The 20,659-nt window shown below is 41.6% G+C and overlaps 1 protein-coding gene across 1 annotated transcript in view; it reads left to right on the forward strand.

Moving 5' to 3' along the window:
• Positions 1 to 20,659, forward strand: part of MEGF6 (multiple EGF like domains 6) — a 370,333-nt gene that overhangs the window by 254,056 nt on the left and 95,618 nt on the right. The window contains exon 6 of the mRNA XM_074218662.1: positions 14,689 to 14,811. Within this exon, the coding sequence (XP_074074763.1) occupies positions 14,689 to 14,811 (123 nt within the window). The remainder of the gene's footprint in view (positions 1 to 14,688; positions 14,812 to 20,659) is intronic.

Below are 20,659 nucleotides of genomic sequence, written 5' to 3' on the forward strand. Positions count from 1 at the left end.
AATCTCCATAGGACTGGGAGAGGGGAGGTGTTGTGGCATCTTAGAGGTAAAGCTGAAAGGAACCTTAGAGACCTTTTAGTCTGTTTTACAGGTGGGGAAACTGAGGCCCTGGAAGAGAAGTGACCTACCCAATCAGGTCCATAGATTTGGAAACTGAGGCACTGAGAGATTGGGGGACTTGCCCAGAAGTACACATAGCTATTAAGCATCAGAAACAGGATTTGAACTCAGGCCTTCTTGATCCCAAGTCCAATATTCTTTCCATTATATCATATTACCTTGCTTGTAGGATTCCCAGTCTTTTCCCCTAAACTTTTCTCCCTATCTCTTGCCAAGTCTTTTTGGTCAAAGATTTGGATTTAGGACAAGCCTAGCAATCAGAGATACTTTGGAGTTAGACTCCATAACTGAACTTGCATTGGATGCATCTCATGAAAGTGAGGTACAGATCAAAGCCCCTCTACCTCCACTTGAGTTGGTAATGCTTCTCCATGTCCTCATGTTAATCCTCAGGAGCTCCACCCAAAATGCTCCTGGTGCTCACCTATGGTCCTCAACATCGGAGGCCTGCCACTCAATCATCTTTTCATTGTCATTCATTGGAAGTTGTGTAGTACAATGGTGGCTAGGTGGTACAGTGGATAGAGTATTGGACTTAAGAGTCAGGAAGACCTGAGTTCAAATCCTACCTCAGACACACTAGCTCTGTGGTTGTGGGCCAGTCATTTAACCTCTCTGTTTCTCAGTTTCCTCATCTATAAAATGAGGATTTGAACTCGATGGCTTCAAACACTCCTTCCAGCTTTAAACCAATGATCTGTGACAAAACTAAAAATTCTTCCTCAACCATTCAGTAATCCTGAGTGTGACCTTGGGCAAGACACTTATCTGCCTCTGTTTCCTCATTTGTAAAATATTAATAATCTACTTTACAGAGTTGTGAGGGTCATATGAGATCAATGAATATACGTGATGTGATCTGCAAAATGTAAAGCACTATGGTATTTTCATCATCTTCATTAGCTCTGGTCAGAGAGCTTGAGTTCAAATCTCCTACCTACTATCACCATAATACTGAGCAAGTCACTAGTTTTCAATTTTTCAATTTGTAGTTTCAGTTTCTTAATCTATAAAATCTCAGCGCACTGACCACAGACCACAACACTACCAATTGTGGCCGGAATCAGATTAAAATTTAGTTCCTATGTGATTTTAATGTGTTGATGTATAAATAAGAAAGAAATATAGAAGCATTTGTGGTTCCCACAGGGATTCTTCTGCATGGTTGACTGGCCCTCTGGATCAGCTAGCTTGAAGGACTCCCCCCCCCCCCAATCTTTTGAAGAAGAGATTTTTGATCCTGGGGAATGCTCATTCCTTTTAGTGGGACAAAGAAGGACAAGACTCAGGGAGGCTGTGCAAACAAAGCTGTTGTTTGCTCTGATTATCAAAAAGAATGGAGAAAAAAAAAAGAGAAAACTTGGGCTTTCAGGAACTCCCAGGGAGTGAGTTAGTTTGGAACTAACTTTTCAAAGAGTCCTTTAAATAGCAAAACTGGTTGTTGTTTTTTTAATTTACCCTTTTGAATGGAATTCCTTCTGAAATGCTTAACCCTCCTCCCCTCTCCTCTTTGTCAGAGGACTTTGGGCACTATTGAGACTTTTCTGGACCAGCTCCCTCATCATCAGAGCTGATCGTTCTACAGCCCTTAGCTCATCAAAGTCTCACTATAGCCCAGTGAGGCTCTCCTTATCTACACCTACCTCCTCCCATTTGGGGAATGAGGAAATTGAGCCTCCCCAAAGATGAAATGACTTGCCCAGCATAAATTATACCATATGAATGTCTAGATGGGTGGGATTCAAATTCAGATCTTCTTTGGTTGATCACCCTGTTCTCCCATTGCAGTGATCACCTAAGCACATATCAAGTGTATTGGAGGGATTGCCCCTAGACCCATTGAAAATCATCTCTCCTTTGCATACATCTCACTCTCCTTTGTTTTTTAAAATGTATTTTATTTTTAATTTATGGAATAAAACAAACATTTCTATAACATAGTAACATAGGATGATGATGCTCATCCTTTGTTCTCAAAGAGGGGGTGCTGTGCTAAGTCTCCAGCCTCAATTTCTCCATTAGACTTATGGTCAGCTAGAAGTCAGAACAATTAGAGATGGCCTAGGATGTGAGACAGTCAAAGTTAAGTGACTTGCCCAAGGTCATACAACTAGTAAGAGTCACATGTCTGAGGCTGGATTTGAATTCTGGTCCTCCCAACTAGGCCAGTGCTCTAACTATTGGGCCAGCTAGTGTGTGTATATATATATATATATATATATATATATATATATATATATATATATATACATATATATATATATATGATTGCACATGAAACTGCAAATCTACTATGTACAATTTACTATTCCTTTAAAATATACAACAAAGAGTTATTGTGTAAATTTCTTTTTCTCTTTTTCCCTTTCCTCCCTGTTCATTCCCTTAGGGATAGCTACTATTAGACGCAAATAGGTATATTTGTATCATGTGTGTGCATTTTATATAAATGTAAATTTATTCTATACATGCTTCTGCTTATCAGCTCTTTCCTTTGATGCACATAGTGTCTTTCTTAAATTCACATACTTAAGCTCATCTTTCCCCATATTAGATTATAAGCACCTTGAGAACATGACTCCTATTTGCTCTAATATTGCTTAACCATTGTGGATCTGAGCATCTTGTCCACAGTACTCAATAAACTTTTGCTCATTTGAATTAAAATGTCCTTTATTGTTAATTGCAAAGAATCCTTTTTTGGATTATTGGGGGCAAGGCAATGGGGTTAAGTGACATGCTCAAGGTCACATAGCTAAAAAATTATTAAGTGTCTGAGGCCAGATTTGAATTCAGGTCCTCCTGACCCCAGGGCCAGTGCTTTATCTATGGCACTACCTAATTGCCCCAACTGCCATCAATCCCTGAGGAAACTTAGTGTGATGGGTAGATTACTGAATGGAGGAGTCAAGAAGACCTAGGCTCAGGTATCACTTCAGATACTTTTGCTCTTTTTGTATCCTCCAGAGCTTAGCAAAGTGGCTGATGCATAGAAGATTCTCAAATAAATGCTTTTTAAGTGATAACGGGGGACCCTAGGCAACTTACTTACAACTTCCCAGGTCCTCTGTTTTTCATCTTCAAAATCAAGGGAATTCATTTTGGAGCTCTCATGATTTTCCCATAACTCCTTGCAGCTGGGGTCCATGATTCCAAGCAGCTTTCTGGTGTCCTCAAAAATCTCTCCTAACTCCAAAGACAGTGTCATGGAACCCCATAGAAGGGTTCTGCTATGGCCACAGGTTCCACATCTGGCTAGCATGGCAAGTATTTCCATCTTCTCCCTCGGTTTCCTCCTGGCTGGAGTGACAGAACCCACCAGGGCATATCTTAAAAGAATCTACTCTGATGGTGGCATTGGAGGGAAGCACTCCCCTTCTATATGATGGCGCCAGCCTGAGCTCTCCAGGCCAGATCCCAGTGTGGTTAGCCACAGGCCTTCTTTTGGCACCACTGGACCCACAAGAGGCAGGAAGAGTGAGACGACTGCCCAGTCTTCCAGGCTCCTTGGTTTCTCTACCCCATTTAGAATCCTTGCTATTTGGCCTTATAATAAAAGTATTGGTTTGTGGGAGATTTTGTTTTGGGGGGGGACTCAAAACCTTCCCCCTAGACATATGGTGGTCTGTCCCTGAATTCTATGTGGAAGACTTTGGACTGCCAGCCTGGGAGGTATGACTTCTGTGAAACAACACAGGCTGGCCCCCAGAAAGCCAGACCACAGAGTTAAGTGTTCTGAATATCAGACCCCTGCTATAACACCCTCAGTGCCAATCCAACCTCAGGGAAGAATGAAAGCACACATTTATTAAATTTCTGCTTGTGTTCTGAACACTGTGCTTTGGGATGGGAGAGATTTGGTATTTAAACAAGCCACAGACCTCTGTTCTCAATTTTTTTCAAGTGACTATTGAGGTAGTGGAAAGACCGTTGGATTTGTGATGTAGAGCTAAGAACTATAGAAATCATTTAGACAAATATCTTCATTTTTCAGAATAAAAACTGAGTTCCAGAGTTAATAAGGCAATAATAGATGAGGAAAAAAATCACAAAGTCATATGCTCAATCATTTTTAGCTAGAAAGAACCAAAGAGTTATTTAGTGAAGCTCCTTGATTTTCCTACTCTCTTGGTCCGAGCTCTGCATGTTCCTTACTTGGTTTGGATTTGTACAGTTCACTGGTCAGTTGGTCCCTAAGTGGAGATTGAGTGAACTGCTACTGGGCTTTGCCACCATCAGCCAGGTAGAAAACTGCTGGTTCTCCTTTAATCTGGAATTCCTGTCCTATCTATTTTCCTACAGGTTTCAGATTGAGCTAGAAGTTGGAAAGGAGACTATGCCCCATCTATCTATCTATCTATCTATCTATCTATCTATCTATCTATCTATCTATCTATCTATCTATGCCTTATGTTCCTGCTTTTCTTGCTAGACCATAATTTCCATGAAGCTAGGGACTATGAGGGACCCCTTATATGAAAATAAAGAAAATGTAACATATCATACTATCTTCCTCCCCTACCAAACAAACTTCTTTCTCTCTGTCATTGTTTCTCATTCTCTCTCCATCAACCATTCTTCATCACTCACATTAATGAATTTAACATAATCCTGTCCCTTCCCTTTTTCCCTTGCCCTTTCTCCCACCTCACCATTCCCCACCATTACCTCCATCTCTGCATTCACATGACTAGTACTTAATCCAGATCCTCATTACCTCTCTGCACTATTAACAGTTTTTAGTTGGTCTCCCAGATACCAACTTGTCACCTCTCTAATTCATTGTCCACCGCACTGCTAAAAGAAACTTCCAGTCTGACTTGTCATCTCTTGCTCAAGAAGCCTCTAGGTGTTCCCTGTTGCTTCTGAGATGAAAAATGATCTTCCCAATTTGACATTTAAAGTCTTATACAGCCCCATTCCCCTTCATAACACTCTTAAATTCCAACCAACTGGTCTACCTATTCAGTGTCATCTAAGGATACCTGACCAAATTAATGGTCCTTAGTATATATTGTTCCCCAAAGTCAGCATGCCTTCTGTGGGGACCCATCTTTTTGCCTAGGATGTCCCCCTTGCCAGGAATGTACACTTTCTTTTCTTCTACCTCTTGGAAAGTTTGCTTTCTTTAAGGGTTTTCTAAGATATCACTTCCCATGGAAAGCTCTGTCTGATTTGTCAGATTCTTCTAACGTGGTCTAACTTTCCAGTAGAATCCAAGATCTTTGTGACAGATCTTTTTATCTCTGAATCCCCCACCATCCAGAAAAGTGTTTTGTATTGACAGATAGGGTAGGGACCTAAAATTTCATTGCTTATCTGGAAAATTCTTACAACTATTAGATTTGCTTAGGATATTTGGAGGCTAAATGACTTAGCTAAGATCATAGAATCTGTATGGGACAGTGGTAACAGTGGTGAAGACTTTAATCTAGATCTTCTCTTATCTTCTCCATGATACCATTTTCATATGAAGAAAGAAATTAATGAATGCTTATGGAATTATATTATCTTAGATAATAAAGGCATTATGTGAGATTAGAGGATCAAGGTCATTTGGGTGAAAAGGGAAACAGATTAGGAAAGGGTTCACATCAGATGTAGCATTGGGCAAAAAGGAAGAGTGGGGGGGGGTTCACAGATCCCTCTTCTTCATTTTCCTGGAAATTCATGCAATTTATGTTGGGACAGTCCCCTCTAGCTTCCAATCAGCTCCTGTGATTGTGACAAAGATGTCAAGAAAATGCTAGGAGAGTCTTGGAATAAAATGCTCATAAATTTAGAGCAAAAAGAGACCTCAGAGGTCATTCAGCTCAACCCACAGAGAGAGAGTAGTAACTTTCTGAAGGTTATGCAGGTAGCAGAAAGCATAGGTTAGATTTGATTATAATACTGTAAATATAGAACTCTTAGGATCAGTTGACTCTGATAACTATTTTTTTTTTTTGCAGGGGGTGAGGGTGGAAACTGACTTTATGTTTTCATCAGAGACTGAACCATAGGATGCTGCATGGTCCAGTGGAAAGAATGATGACTTTGGAGTCAAAAGACCTGAATTCATATCTCACCTCCAATGTCTTTGTGACCTTGGGTGGTTCATTTTACCTCTATAATACTCAGTTTCTTCTTCTATAAAATGGATAAAGGAAATGGGGAATTAGACTAGGACCTTAGTGGACCCTTTCAAACCTTGAAATTTTCTGATTCTTATCTCAATTGTACCTATGAAGGTGTTCACAAGGCTCTATACTTGGTTGTAGCTCAGGTGATATTTTCTATTCCAGGGAAATTTTCTAGGTTTCCACAGTGGGGACTGAAGAAAGGGAACTGGGGTAGAGAAGGAAGGGTCTGCAGGAGTTTGTTTTCATGATCTGACCTATCTTCAGCTTGGTTTCTACTCCCAGAACCCTTTCTGGCCTTGGGGATGTGGTTGCCATTTGTGAGAGAAATTTTTAACTCATCTAGGACTCAGTGTCTTCATCTGTAAAAGGAAGGGAAAGGGAGAGACTCAGTGACCTCAGAGGTCTCAAACAGCTCTGGATCTGGAATCCTAAAAGAGTCTGGATTCTACATTAAAGTCAGACTTTTCCAAACTAAAAACAGCTTCCAGCCATAATGGGGATATTGGAGATGTTGATGTTGGCTGATTGGGATGCCTCAGCCTTCCTGGGGACGTTCTTTCCGGTTATTTAATAAAGCAACTTTATATCTCTCTAAATAAGTCAATCCAGAGCCTGATCACTAGCTCCCCCAGGGATGCTGAGTCCAGGTGTAAGTCTGAGTATCTTATCATCTAAAACAGGTGGCCTGCCTCCCTTCCATTCATTCAACCACACAAGAATTAGTCAATGAATCTCTTTACTTGCCTAGATCCGAGGAAGATATAAAGTTTAGATTAAGAAAAACTGCCTTGAAGAGTCTACAGACTGGGAGGGGGCATGAGATACAGAGATAGCTAGAATATACAATATCATACAATAGTATTTCTAAGAGAGAAAGATGAAGTGTTATGGGAGGTCAGAAAAGAGTCATTACCAAAGGGAGGGGGTGAGGAGGGCGTAGCAAGGGTCTCTGAAGTTGTACTTCAAAGGAGGTGGAGGAATTCACCAGGTAAGGGGTGGGGGGTGGGAGTTGGAGGGCAATTACTTCTGTCAACAGGGCTAGCTTTATTAGGGACACAGTTGGGTAGAGTCCAGCAGTCCTCAAACGGTGGTCTGTGGACCCTTGAGGATTTCTAAGACCCTTTCAAGGGGTCTTCAAGGTCAAAGCTATTTTCATAATAGTACAAAAATATTTTAATTTCTAAGATGATAAATGTCAATAGCTATGACCTTCCTAAACAAAAGCTCTTAGGGGAAAGTTGTAAACAATTTTTAAGAGTGTAAAGGGGTCCCGAGACCAAAAAAAAAAGACCAAAACAAAACAATCTGCTAATATGGTAGAAAACATTAGATTGAGGATGTGTAATTGAAGAATTCATGAATTTAAAGGTCGGTCTTTTCTACTTCATGTTTAATCATCTTTGTGACCCCCCATTTGGGTTTTCTTGGCAAAGATCCTGAAGTGGTTTGCCATTTTTTCTCTGGCTCATTTGATAGATGAGGAAACTGAGGCAGTTAGGTGACTGGTCCTGGGTCACACAACTAGTAAGTGTCTGAGGCTGGATTTGCGTTCAGGAAGATGAGTCTTCCTCACTCCAGGTCTAGTCCATTATCCACTGCCCCTTCCTACTTAACTCCCTGGGTGACTTTCAGCCAAGTCACTGATCATAACTAATAAATAGTTTAGTGGTTAAAGTGTTTTTCATATATTATCACATTTGATCCTATTGAGCCCAACCTAACATCGAGAAACTCTTGCTGGTTCCAGGGGATTGGGACACTGTGCTCATCCCCCTTTCCTCTACTTGGAATCCATGGAAACTCTCTGACAAGGTCCAGTCTTTAGGGATTCTGGCTTTGGATTCAGCTTCCTGTTCTCACCACATTTGACTTGTTGAACTCAGACCCCATTTGCTCAGGAACAATTTACACATCTTGGTCTCCTCAAAAGTGGAAATAAAGGGGTGGCTAGGTGACATAGTGGATAGAGCACTAGCCCTGGGTTCAGATTCGGCCTCAGACACTTAATACTTAGTTGTGTGACTTTGGGCTAGTCACTTTACCTCATTACCTTGCAAAAATCAAAAAAACAAAAAAAATGGAAATAAAAAGATATTCTGAATAATGGAATCAGGTATGGGACAGGTACTTATTTCATATACACAGGAAATAAATGTGAGGAGACACAGTTTATGTTGACAGGGCAACTTTCAACTACTTTAACTTATTACAACCATTATATTCTCTTGGGAGACATATACTTAAATCTCATCAGAACATAAAGCCATTTCCAGACCTGCTGATTAAGCATTTTACATTTCATTTCATTTCTGAACTGTCCAAACAACTCCTGTTTCAACTCTTCTGTTAAAATAGTCCAGGCTTGGGCTAATCCTCTTTTTGGCAATCATCTTTCCATGAGGGTTGGAGAGTTGATGGGGACTCCTCCCCTTGCTGGGAGTCAGCTTCATAGAAGGACCCTCAGACATCCTGCCTTTATTCATAAGGTCTCCTCCAAGCTCAGACTTGTCCATTCAAGAATGACACTGAGTCACCTACTTAGCAAGGGAATCACAAAGCAAAAAAGATAATAGGGAGTCTGTGAAATAGCTCAGCTAATTTAGTCCATGCTCCATGTGAAATTGGTGCCTGGGTAGGAGAATGCACCATCCAACCACCCCCTTCACGGGCTATGAAGAGTCATATTAAAACATCTGCCCTATGTCAAAGAAAAAGCCTGAGCCAAAAGCTATTCCTCTTTTTGAAAGAGCTGCTAAAACTCCACCTTATCTAATTGAACTACTGTCAGACGGTGTCCTCCTTTAAAAGCATCTGGTCTTGAGATCTGAGTCACCACTTGACCAGTTGCCATTTTATATGATTCCCCCAAGTGCTTACCCAGCACCTGGTCAGCCAGAAGCAGGAAGGAAAGCTCAGAATATATCCCATAAGATGACCCTCATTACCTTCTTCCCCTGGTAAAATGTTTGCTGTCCTCAATAAATTAGCAAGGGTACATTTGGCTTATTTGTTCATTAGATTGTAAGCTCCTTGAGGTAGAAACTGTTTTTCTTTTTGTCAGTTTTATTCTCACTGCTTAGCACAGTAGTGCCTGGAAAATAGTAGGTGCTTAATAGAAGTTTAGAGGGTTGGATATCCCCAATTCCAGGGTCCTGGGGAGACTTAAGCATTTGCTTTTGAGTGCCAATGTCTTACACTAATGAGTTTTATACAATCCACATGGCACAGTTCTTAAACTGCTACCCTCTTTCACCAAATTGAGTCTTTTTTTTAAAGAGGGGGTTGAGTCACTGGGTTTACATGACTTGTCCAAGACCTCACTGCCAGTAAGTATCAAGTGTCTGAGGCTGGATTTGAAGGGCTGGTGCTCTATCCTCTGTACCACCTAACTGCCCCTAAATTAATTAGGGAGAAACTAAATCTATACAGGAGTTTTAGTGCTCATAATTACCTTCAGGTCTTAGAGTGAGTGAAAATAGCAATTGTTTCTGTTCCAGCCAGAAACTCTGAGGCTCTTCTCCCTATTAATTCATTTATGAAACTAGACCATAGTTGGCCTCAAGTCTTACCTAATCTTTAATTACTGAATGAGTGCTGCCTTAGACACATTGAAACTTGGGAAAGACCTTAGCTTAAAAAGGCCAAGGCTTCCCATTACATTCTGGACCTTTGCCAGTTGTTCTGACTTATATCTTGCCACTGGACTCTGATGACTCTGGTGACTCTGGAGCAGAGTGAGACAGGTGACTGTGCACAGCTCACCTCACCTAAATCCACTTCACTTGCAAGTCAAGATGTCACCCTCCTGATGTCTTTGGTCCTCTTTAAGAAGGAAGGATGAATAACATCGATCACCTTCAATAGCAAAGTTCTTCAGATTTAACAGACATTTTTATAAATCTTATCAGAAGCCACTGCTTGCTTAGTATTTAAAAAGACCTCTCAAAATCCAAGAAAATAAAGAAAAAATGGACAATTAGAATAAAACAATGAAAGGGAAAAAAAAGAAAAAAAATGGGGAAAAAAGAAAAGAAATTGAAAATAAGTCCACACTTTTCCTTAAAGAGAGAAAAATGCAAGTTCTAAGTAGTTCCCAGAACATGTGGGGTTCTCCCCACAATAATTTGGGTCTGTGGAATCAATAGATGTCACCACTTTACCTCCTGGTGAAAAACCACATTCTTGGGTCAGAATTCTTCCATAATTCTATTTAAAACTTAGAGTGATTTGACTGAAAGTCTGAACAACAACATTTCTCCATGCATGATTGTATACATGGGGTAATCTTATTGAAGATCCAGATGGAAAAAATCCTCTGGGTCTTGTCCCATGTAGGGCGTCCACAATTTCCCCAATAGCTTCCTGTCAGCACATAGGACAATCCAAACAGAATTCCCATCTCATCTGACTACAGATCAAGGAAACTCAATTCCTAAAGAAATCAAAGTCAGTTGAACTCCAGATTCATGTAGGGTTCTCTCAAAGAATTAGCACTTTGAGGTCAGCCCTTCAAAGGTTTGATGAAGCTTCCCCACCCCTCCCCATCTCACATTGAGGAACATCTCTTGGGCTCAGAGGAATGGGACAATTCATCAGCTACCTTCTCCACTTCTGGGCCTCTTCTCAGTTCTAAGCCAATGAACCCAAACTAAATTGGATTCAGTCCTGGAGGAACTTCTATAATGGAGATGGGTGTAGGTTACTCATACCCAGCCCTGATTCTCAGAAATGATTTAGTTATTCCTTATGTTTAGGCCCTAGCTTATGATTTCCCCAAAAGAAGGAGTAAAAAAAGATGCTCATTGTAGTTCTTGAGTCATGTCTGGGTGCATTTATTACCTCCACATAAATGTTAATGGGCACAAGAGAATCACAGCAGCATTAGCAGAACAATTTGAGAAAAAATATTCAGCAATTTAATTTCTATTATACTGTCTCTAGAGGTTGATACATGAACCTCATCAGACTATAACTTGACCTCTCTGGGCCTCAACTTCTTCCTTTATTCAAGAATGGGGTTGAATTAAATTGTCTCCAAGATTACTTTGAGATTCAACTTCCTCATTCTCTAGCCATAATCTTTTTTGGGGGGAACAATTGGGGTTAAGTGGTTTGGCCAAGGTCACACAGCTAGTTAAGTATGAAATGACTGAGAATGAATTTGAACTCAGGTCCTCCTGATTCTAGGGCTGGTGCTCTAGCCATTGTGTCACTAGGTTGCCCTGCTAGGAGGAACCTTAAAGGCCATCTCATCCAATACCTTCATTTTATAATCAAGAAAGTCTTGATGATGAGATAAGTCTCAAAGATGAGAAGAGATTTTGCCCAAGGTCACACAAGTATTAAAATATCAGAATAGAGATTTGAACCAAGGTCCTCTACTCTAAATCTATGTTCTCTCCCTTGTCCCACCCTTACTCTAACAAAATCTTGTAAGAACATGATCTGGGCTGAATTGGGGATGTGAAGAGGAAACCATGACCATTACTACTTCTATAAAATCCATTCTTTTGCAGGTTTGGTGATTTTGAGGGGTCTCTAGCACCACACCTTGACTCCTCTCTGTCTGAGAAATTCATCATTCCTTCAGAAGCTATTCTGGCCATGGTCTCAAGTGTTCTTAGTTTTCTCCTTTTACCTCTTTTCCTTTCCTTCTGTGCTTATTTTGAAGTTTGCTTTGCTTGGGAGAGGAGGCACAGGGGAATTCATCCTCTGGAAAAGTCAGTGATAGGTTTTACATGGAAGGAGCAGGTAATACCAGGCATTTCAAACCCAATCAATTGGGTTAGATGCCTTGGCTCCACTCTTTGATAAGGAGATTAGACTGATTTTTCTCCCAGAGGTCCCTATTTCCTTCTTCTTAAGAGTCTCCTCTCCTCTCTTCTCCTCCCCTCGCCTCTTTCTCTCTTCTCCCTCTGCCCTCAAAGCTTGTGGAAACTTCCCCCCCCACTCCAGAAAAGGGCAGATGAGAACAATTTGTCCCAATGGCCATAAAGTGGCTTAATCAGGTACTGTGGAGCCCTTAGAGCTTGGTCAGATATCAAAGATGCTAAACACCTATATCCTGGACTATTACCCCTCCTGATGTTTGTCTTTCCACTGGACTTCAATGACTCTGTAAGAGTGAGGCTGATGACTTTGTACAGCTCTGTCTCACCTCAATCCAATTCATGAGCACATCAAACCATTATCCTGTGATGCCATTGGTTCTCTTTGAAAACAAAGGATGAATAACAACAAAGGCAGAAAACTCACCCTCCTCACCTCCTTCTATGGACTTTCCAGGCTTCCTTCAAGCCCCAGCTAAAATTCCACCTTCAACAAGAAGCTTTTCCCAATCCCCTTAATACTACCGCCATATTAATCATTTGCCGGCCTTCCCCTCTTTTGGTTCTCTTCCACTTAATCAGCATGCGTCCTGTATAGACATAATTTAGTGTGTATTGTCTTTTCCATTAGACTGTGAGCTTCTTGAGGGCAGGATCTGTCTTTTGTCTTTATATTTTAACCTATATTTTAATAAAGTCCTTGCACGTAGTAGGTGCTTTATAAATATTTATCGACTGACACGTAGTGAACAAATATTAGAATCAGAATTCAAGCATCAGTGCTTCATAATCTTCCCTTTCCATGTGTGGTCCCATTGTGAGTCTCTATTAACAGAATCATCGTCTAGTATCCCTTGATCTATGACAGTTAATATTTCTCGAGTTTCTAGTGGGAACGTTTCCTAATCTTGGATCCAACAAGCAGCTGTTCTAAGTGAGATTACAGTTACCTGCCAACACCACAACATGCTTTTGCTTTTTCTTCTTCTTTCTTCCTCTTATACTACGTGTGCGTGTGTGTGTGCGCGCGCACGTGTGTGTCTGTGTGTGTTTAAACAGCTCCTTTATCTACACTCTATCTCCCCTGGTCCCTAGTAGGATTCTCTGAAAGCTTCCTTATTATTTCTAGAATCAGTGTGACTTTGCCCTGTGAGGTTTGGTTTATCCTTTTTATATTGGGAGTCGTCATGGACTGGATTTGGAGTGACAGGACTTGGGGTTGAATCTCAGTGCTATGTGACCTTGGGAAAGTTGCTTGACAACTTGGTCTTCTGCCCGCTGGTCTATGACTACAAGTTATCTAGCTGTTGACCACTGGCATTGCTAGGGGGAGTTTCATCACCTGTCAACCTTATAACCAATCATTTTATTTTAGTAATATATTTATATTCATTTCAATACAAATTTATTTTATTTTAATATATTTATTTATGATCTAATGAGCATAGGATCATGGATACCCCTTCCCATTCCATAAACCAGGAAATAGAAGCCTATCAGTTAAAAGACTGCCAATTTTCAGAAACAGAGTCAAGACTTGAGTCCAAGATCTCTAATTCCAGAATTAGTGCTCTTTACATTTCCACTCTGTTTTATCCTTTTTTGTAACTTGTATTTTTAACTTGAGCAACTAGGTGGCATAGCAGATAGAGTTCTGGACCTAGAATCAGGAAGACTGAGTTCAAATCTGGTCTCAGATGCTTCCTAGAGGTATGATCCTGGGAAAGTCACTTCACCCTGTTTACCTCAATTACCTCATTTATAAAATGAGTTGGAGAAGAAAATGGCAAATCACTACTGATTCCAGGTCTTCCACTCTCTCCACTGTGCCATCTTATTATACTGGCACCCAGCTACCCACTATATCTAATTTGTTCCTTTTTCCATGTTGACATCCCCACTAGAATGGAAGCTCTTTGATGGCAGGGATGGTGGTTTTCTTTTTCTTTCTATTCCCAGAACATGATGAACTTGGTTTTGCATCTGCCAGTATATATACATATATATATATATATATATGTGTATATGTCTGTTAATATTGTGTTATAGATATCAGGACTATAGAATTAAAGTGGGAAGGGGCTACAGGTACTGTTTAGACTAAGCCCTAATATAATTATACAGAAGAGGAAGAGGAAACAGACTTCAAGTCTAAAGTCACAGGCTCTAAGTGGTAGAGATAAAATTCAAATCCAGATCTTTGGGCTCCAGATCCCTCACTGTAGCTTTCCACCTTTACTCATCTGTGAATTGGAGGAAACAATATCTGAATTACCTGCCTCACAGGCTTGTCATGAGGCTTAGACAAGGTAATGGATGCAAAGAGCTTGGCCAGCTTTAAAGGACTATAAAAATGTCAGTTATTATGAATATTAAAGGATGAGTAAGATTTGGGTGGGGAATGTAACATAAAAGGCAGGATCGGGCATGGTGGAGAGGGGGGTAGGGGCAGCAAAATGTGGGAGATTGCCATCCTGGGGCATTGACTTGGGTGCTCTGGATCTGTTTGGCAGTAGGCATTGAGAGTGGTGCTAGGGAATGGGTGGGTATTGGGGGATGGGGGGAATTAAGTTCCTTTAAGACAGCCTTCTCCATTCTTCTCTCATTTTTTTCCTCAGATGTCGATGAGTGCCAGGCTCACAATGGAGGTTGCCAGCACAGATGTGTGAATACTGCAGGATCTTACTATTGTGAGTGCCAGACTGGCTTTAGGCTCCATACCGATGGCAGGACCTGTATCGGTAAGCAGAGGGTACCTCCTCGCCCTCGTCTCTGCCCCCCCCCCCACACTTTTGGCTGAACTGGTCTCCAAACATCAGGGAGCTGGGCTTGAATCCCAAAGCAGTTTTCCTTCCCAAGTCCTGAGCCAAAGCCCTTCTCCTGTGGAGGTATATGGAGATGGCTGTTGTGGGTAATGGGCTTTCTGTGGACACAATGAGACTGGAGGGACTTTTGGGCCTTATTTCCATCACTGTCCCCTGACACACTGTGGGAAGAGAATGATCTTGGCCCTCATGTTCTATGGATCCAAGAAAAAGGGATTGGAGATTGCTTTGGATAGCCCTTTATCTAAGTGAGTTAGGGATGCTTTCCTCTACCAGAAACATATTCTAAATATAGAGAATACAAGTACAGGTTAGAAATCTAGAATCTTCAGAAATCTGGAACTCGACTCTACTACTCAAGGAAAGGTCAACAACCATACTTCTGCCTTCAGACCCCGAGGTTCCTTTGATTCTTTGGATCTTAAAGATAATCCATTGCATTTGTGGCTCAGTCAACTCAACTGAGCCTGAATATTCCATGTCAAAGAATAAACTTTATTGAGAGAACTTTATACCTGTATGGCTTTATCATTTAATTTTTATGTCATTTTTAAAAGTCATTTAATTTTTATGAAGCATCTGTTATGGGCCCAGCTAAGAGTTGGGGGTTACAGAAAGAGGCAAAATATAGACCTTGCCCTCAGGGAGCTTCCAATAAATATAATCTCTTGAGGCCTCAGTTTCCTTTATCTCTAAAAAGTGAAGATTGTACTGGAAGGTTGGAAGGCTCTGAGGTCCTTTCCAACTGAAAATTTATAAGCCTTTGAACCTCAGAAATATCCTAGGGAAGTAATCATCCCCGCCTTGCTTGAAGATCACCACTGAGAGGCGTGAGATGCTATCTGTATGAGGTGAATGACATATCAGAGTATAGCAGGACTTGAGAATTGGGAGGGATCTCAGTTGACATCTCATCTGATCTATAACTGATAAGGACTCCTCTGTATAACATTCAGTCATGGGAACTTGAGAGACCATTGACTCCAACTCCATTTTATGGATGAGAAAACTGAAGTCAAAAAGTGACTTGTTCAAGGTTACCCATTCAGGATCAGAGGAAAGAGTCAAGTCCAGATCTTTTTGAGTCCAGGTCCTCTATACTCTCCATTCCAAATTATCACCCATCCAGTTTTTTCACCTTCATTGGAGGAAAGCCCACCTACATTCATTCCCTTTTTGGAAAATTCTAAGGATTAGGAAGGTATTCTTTATACCAAGTCCACTGCTGCCTCTTTCTAGCTGCCTTCACTTGCTGCTAGTACTAGCTTCGTATTCTTTATACCAAGTCCACTGCTGCCTCTTTCTAGCTGCCTTCACTTGCTGCTAGTACTAGCTTCCTCTGACATATGATCACCCTTCAATTACTCAAATATATCCATCAAGTCTCTCCACCAGTCCAACACCCCCCCCAGTCTTCCCCTTCCCCAGACTAATCATCTCCAGTTCCTTTAATGGATCATTGTTTGACAAGACCCCAGGACCTTTCACCACCTTGTTGCCCTCCTCTAGACCCTCCCCACCTTGTTAATAACCTTCCTAAATGGTGGTACCTAGAACTGAGCAAAGGATACTCCTAATGAAGGCTGACCAAGACAAAGGCAGGTGAGCAAGACTGTCTTCTTTTTGGATGCTAGCCCTTTCTTCAAGCAGCTCAAATTTGTTTTTGATTTTGCTTTTACCCGAGGTGCTAGGAGTGGAAGATAATAGAGGGGCTTGGCAGCCCCTCTTTTCTCTACAGATCTGTGAAGAATTAATGGTAGGTCTGACTTGGGCGGGGTAGGGTGGAGAGACAAGGCTACAAGGAAAGTTGGCAAAGCCCAAGCTTCTAAAGGAATGAGCAATGAGGCACAAGACAATCCTTCAGCAGGTCTTTACCCCACCCAGCACAACTTCAAGCTTCCTGGGACACTTGGCTTCTCATCTTGTCCTTGTTTGGATTGTTTCAGTGATTTCTACTTAGAAGTTTGGGGTAATCCTGAGGGCAAAGATGTTACTGTCTTCTTGTTTTCCTCCACAGCACCTGAAACAAGCTCTCAGACCAAGAGACTGAGTGACTCAAGATTTATGTCCTGCTGACTTTTGTTGACTGTATTTCAAGCCTCTATACCCTTCCTCTCCTCCATCTTCTCCTTGGCCCATTGCTGGCTTTTCATTTCCAATTCTCCTCTGGCTGGTCCAGAAACATCCCATTAACCCCTGGCTGAGAAGGTACCCTAACAGGGAGTAGCACAAGCACCCAGCCTTTCGACACATGCTAATGAAAGTAGCAGTAGTGCTTTCAAAACACCATATCCATTGACTGATTTAAATCTTACAGCAACCCTTGAGGACAGAAATAGTCTTGGTAATGTTGGGTCAGGGTGGCAGATCTCCCATGGTTTCTAGGAATCTTTGCTGAGTCCTGTTAGTCAATAACTTGGAAAAAGTGAGACTTTCAAGAAACATGTCCTAAGCACTTATGGGTCACAAATCCAAACACAATTCAAAAAAGAAAAACCATGCCTGCCCTCAAAGAGTTTATCTTCAAATGATTGAAGATACTCTATAAAAGGAAACTGAAAGGAGAAGAGGGGGTGGGTGGGCAGGGGCATGGTAAAGAAAGTTCAAGAGGAATAAAGGCTTATCTAGCTCAGATGTCATTCTTAAAATGGAAAGAATCAATGAATCAGAGAAAGAGATCACATAGATGGAAGGGGCTTTCAGTCTGAGAAGTCGATGGATGGACAGAGTGAGATTCCTGGATAAAGATATTGATGGCAGTCTCATCCAATATGCCGATGACACAGAACTGAGAGAGAAACTAAGACACTAGATGACAGAGTCAGGATCCACAAGGATCTTCGATGGGCCATAGTATTGGGCTGACCCCCAAAAGATGAAGTCATCGAGAATAAAAGTAAATTATAGATTCAAAAAAATCAGCGTGCCAAGTACAAGATGATGGGTGGGTTGAAGTGGGGAAGGAAAGGCCTGGCTGAAAATCAACTCCTCTGAAAAAGATCAAGCATTTTAGTAGACCAAAAAAGTTCATTATGGGTCATTAGTGTAATAGTGTGACTTTGAGTTTCATGAAGAGAGGCAAAGCTTCCAGGACTAAGGAGGTAATGTTCCCTCTGTGCTCTGCCCTGCTCAGACCAGATTAAGAGTATTCATTTTTTGATACCCTATTTTAAGTACAACTTTGATAATCTGGGCAGTGTTCAGAGAAGGGTAATTCTAGTGTGTCTCAGTTGAGTTCATGCCATACAACAGCCATTAGTAGAAGGAATAGAAGTTGTTTAGCCTGGAGACAAGAAGACATAGTGAGAACATGAGAGCTGTCTTCAAGAATTTGAAAGGTGCCCATGTGGAAGATGGATTACAGTCAGAAGAGGGATTACCCTCCTTCTGTTTGAACCCTGCAGGCAAGAATCAAGAGGGAGGAAGGAAAGTTGCAGAAAGACCAATTTTGATTTGACTTGGGTGGATGGGTGGGGGAAAGCTTCCTGACAATCAGCATTACCCCAAGGTGGCCTTGGCTGCCTTGGGAGAAGGAGTGGCTTCCCTTTTTTGCACAAAATAAGGCTGGAGAAGTGCCTCATAGCTCAGGCAAGATGAACACTTTCTAAGTAGAATGAAATAGGCCATATTTTGTATTAGTTGTATCCCCAGCTTTTAGCACAGTGCCGCACTCACGATAGGTACTTTGCTTAATAATTGTGCATGAGATTGGATTGGATTCAATTAGAATGCATTCTTCTTGAGGTCTGGGTTGGGAAAATGGTCCTCTGAAGTCCCTTCCAGCTCTGAGATTTGGGGATGTCTACATCGTGGTGAATCCAGGATGTAATAGGATGGCTGTGGTTAGAATTCATTCATTCATTTATTCAACACATATTTGTTGTTCACTGATCGTGTGCAAGGCCTTGTGGCTAGGACTCCAGGGATGCAGAGATGATTAAAATGGTTCCCATTATCTGGGAGCTCACAGTTCTCAAAGTATGTGCCTCAGTGGCTCCCAACTGCCTACTTCTTAGCCAATACTATGTAATTGATGTCTTGTACTTGGATCCAACCCTCTACCTCCTGGATCATCTTCATTTTTCTTCCTAATCTTACCCAATTAGAATGTGTTGAAAAGCTTGGTGTTTTTGCTACTCCCTGTTCAAGGGTACCTTCTCAGCCAGGGATTAATAGGATGTTTTTGGACAAGTCAGAGGAGAGTTGGAAATGAAAAGATAGCAGTGGGCCAAGGAGAAGATGGAGGAGAGGAAGGGTATAGGGGCTTGGCCCAGCTCTGGTCTTCAAGCTGGGGATTAACCCTGGGTGGGTCTCTGCTGTGATTCAGGATGGAGGTGAATTGCTAAGAGTGACCCTAAGGGTCAGTGGCTAGCTATTAAGGAGGCAATTAGAAAGAGGGTATGAGTAATTTCTGGAGTGGGTGAGATTTTATATACAATATTTATATGCACATTTTTGTGTAGATACATCCCTTGAGAAATGAGAATAGAGAAAGGAGGGCAAAGGATCAGGAAGAGGGGCAAGGAGTTAGAGAGGAGAGAGGAGGAATGAGAACAAAGAGAGAAGAAAGTGAAGAGAGAGAGGAGACAAATACAGAGGGAGAGAAGACAGGAGGAGGAGGGTCAAAGATGAGAGAAAGGGATGAGAGGAGGAGGAGAAAGAAGAAGAAGAAGAAGAAGAAGAAGAAGAAGAAGAAGAAGAAGAAGGAGAAGGAGAAGGAGAAAAGGAGAAAAATGAGACAAGAGAGAAGAGGGAAAAGAGAGAGATAGAGATAGATAGGAAGAGAGAGGAGGAAGAAGAGGAGAGAAATAGATGCACACACATATACAATCAGAAGGGGAGGCTAGGTGGGAAGAAAAAGGAGGGAGAAAAGACACACACAAATATAAAAGGGAGAGAAGATAATGGGAGATGAGGGAAAGAAAAGCCCAGCTGGCTTACCTCTCTCCCTCTTAGAGAACCAGATGTGCATTCTTGCCTTCCTGATTCTCTTTGCCTTCAGGGCAGGAAGAGGAGAAGAAGTATGTTGGTGCCTGCTTGGGAGAGGAAGGAGGGTGTAGTCTTTGCTGTTTGACATCTTTGATATCTTTCCCCTCTTACTCCCTCCCCTACCTCAGGGCCAACCTTCCACACTGGATGGAAAAATTCCAGGGTTGCCTGAAAGGTCTTTGCCTCAAAACATCCACCCCATACCACTATGTGTGAGATTTCATTTCTCTAGATTTCACTATATTTCTCCTTTAAAATGTAGCTGTTCTTGGGAGTGACAACGATGGTCCCCGATCTAGTGAAATTCAGTAACCCCTAGGTGGGGTTGGGGTAGGAGGATAAAAGTTATCATGGGACAGTGAAGAAAATCTTTGTAGATGCCTCTGAAGAGAGACAATTTCTTCAGCATCCCTTTCTCCTTCAGGCAGGGATGAGGAGAAGGGGAGATGATTCTCCAGAGTCTTAAATCAGACTTAGTTATAAATTAATATCTTTCAGGGGATTGTCTTGGATTCACATGAATGATCCCCCATAGATTGGTGGGGACTAATGGCCCTTTGGATGTGGGCTCCAGACTCTGGAACTCTTACTGGCCTTCTGCTCACTCATAACTCGCTTAATATTTCCTTCACTTTCCTGTGGCTCTGCAGTTCAGGCTTGGCAACATGCTCAAAGCAGAGGAAAGGCCAGGGTTATATCTGCCCCAAGGGCTCTCTTAGAAAGTGCTCCGGTCACGGCAGATACGCTAAGCTTGGAAAGGGCCAAGATGACTGAT

The sequence above is a fragment of the Macrotis lagotis genome, chromosome 1 (genome assembly GCF_037893015.1).
Source record: "Macrotis lagotis isolate mMagLag1 chromosome 1, bilby.v1.9.chrom.fasta, whole genome shotgun sequence".
Classification (NCBI taxonomy): Eukaryota; Metazoa; Chordata; class Mammalia; order Peramelemorphia; family Peramelidae; genus Macrotis; species Macrotis lagotis.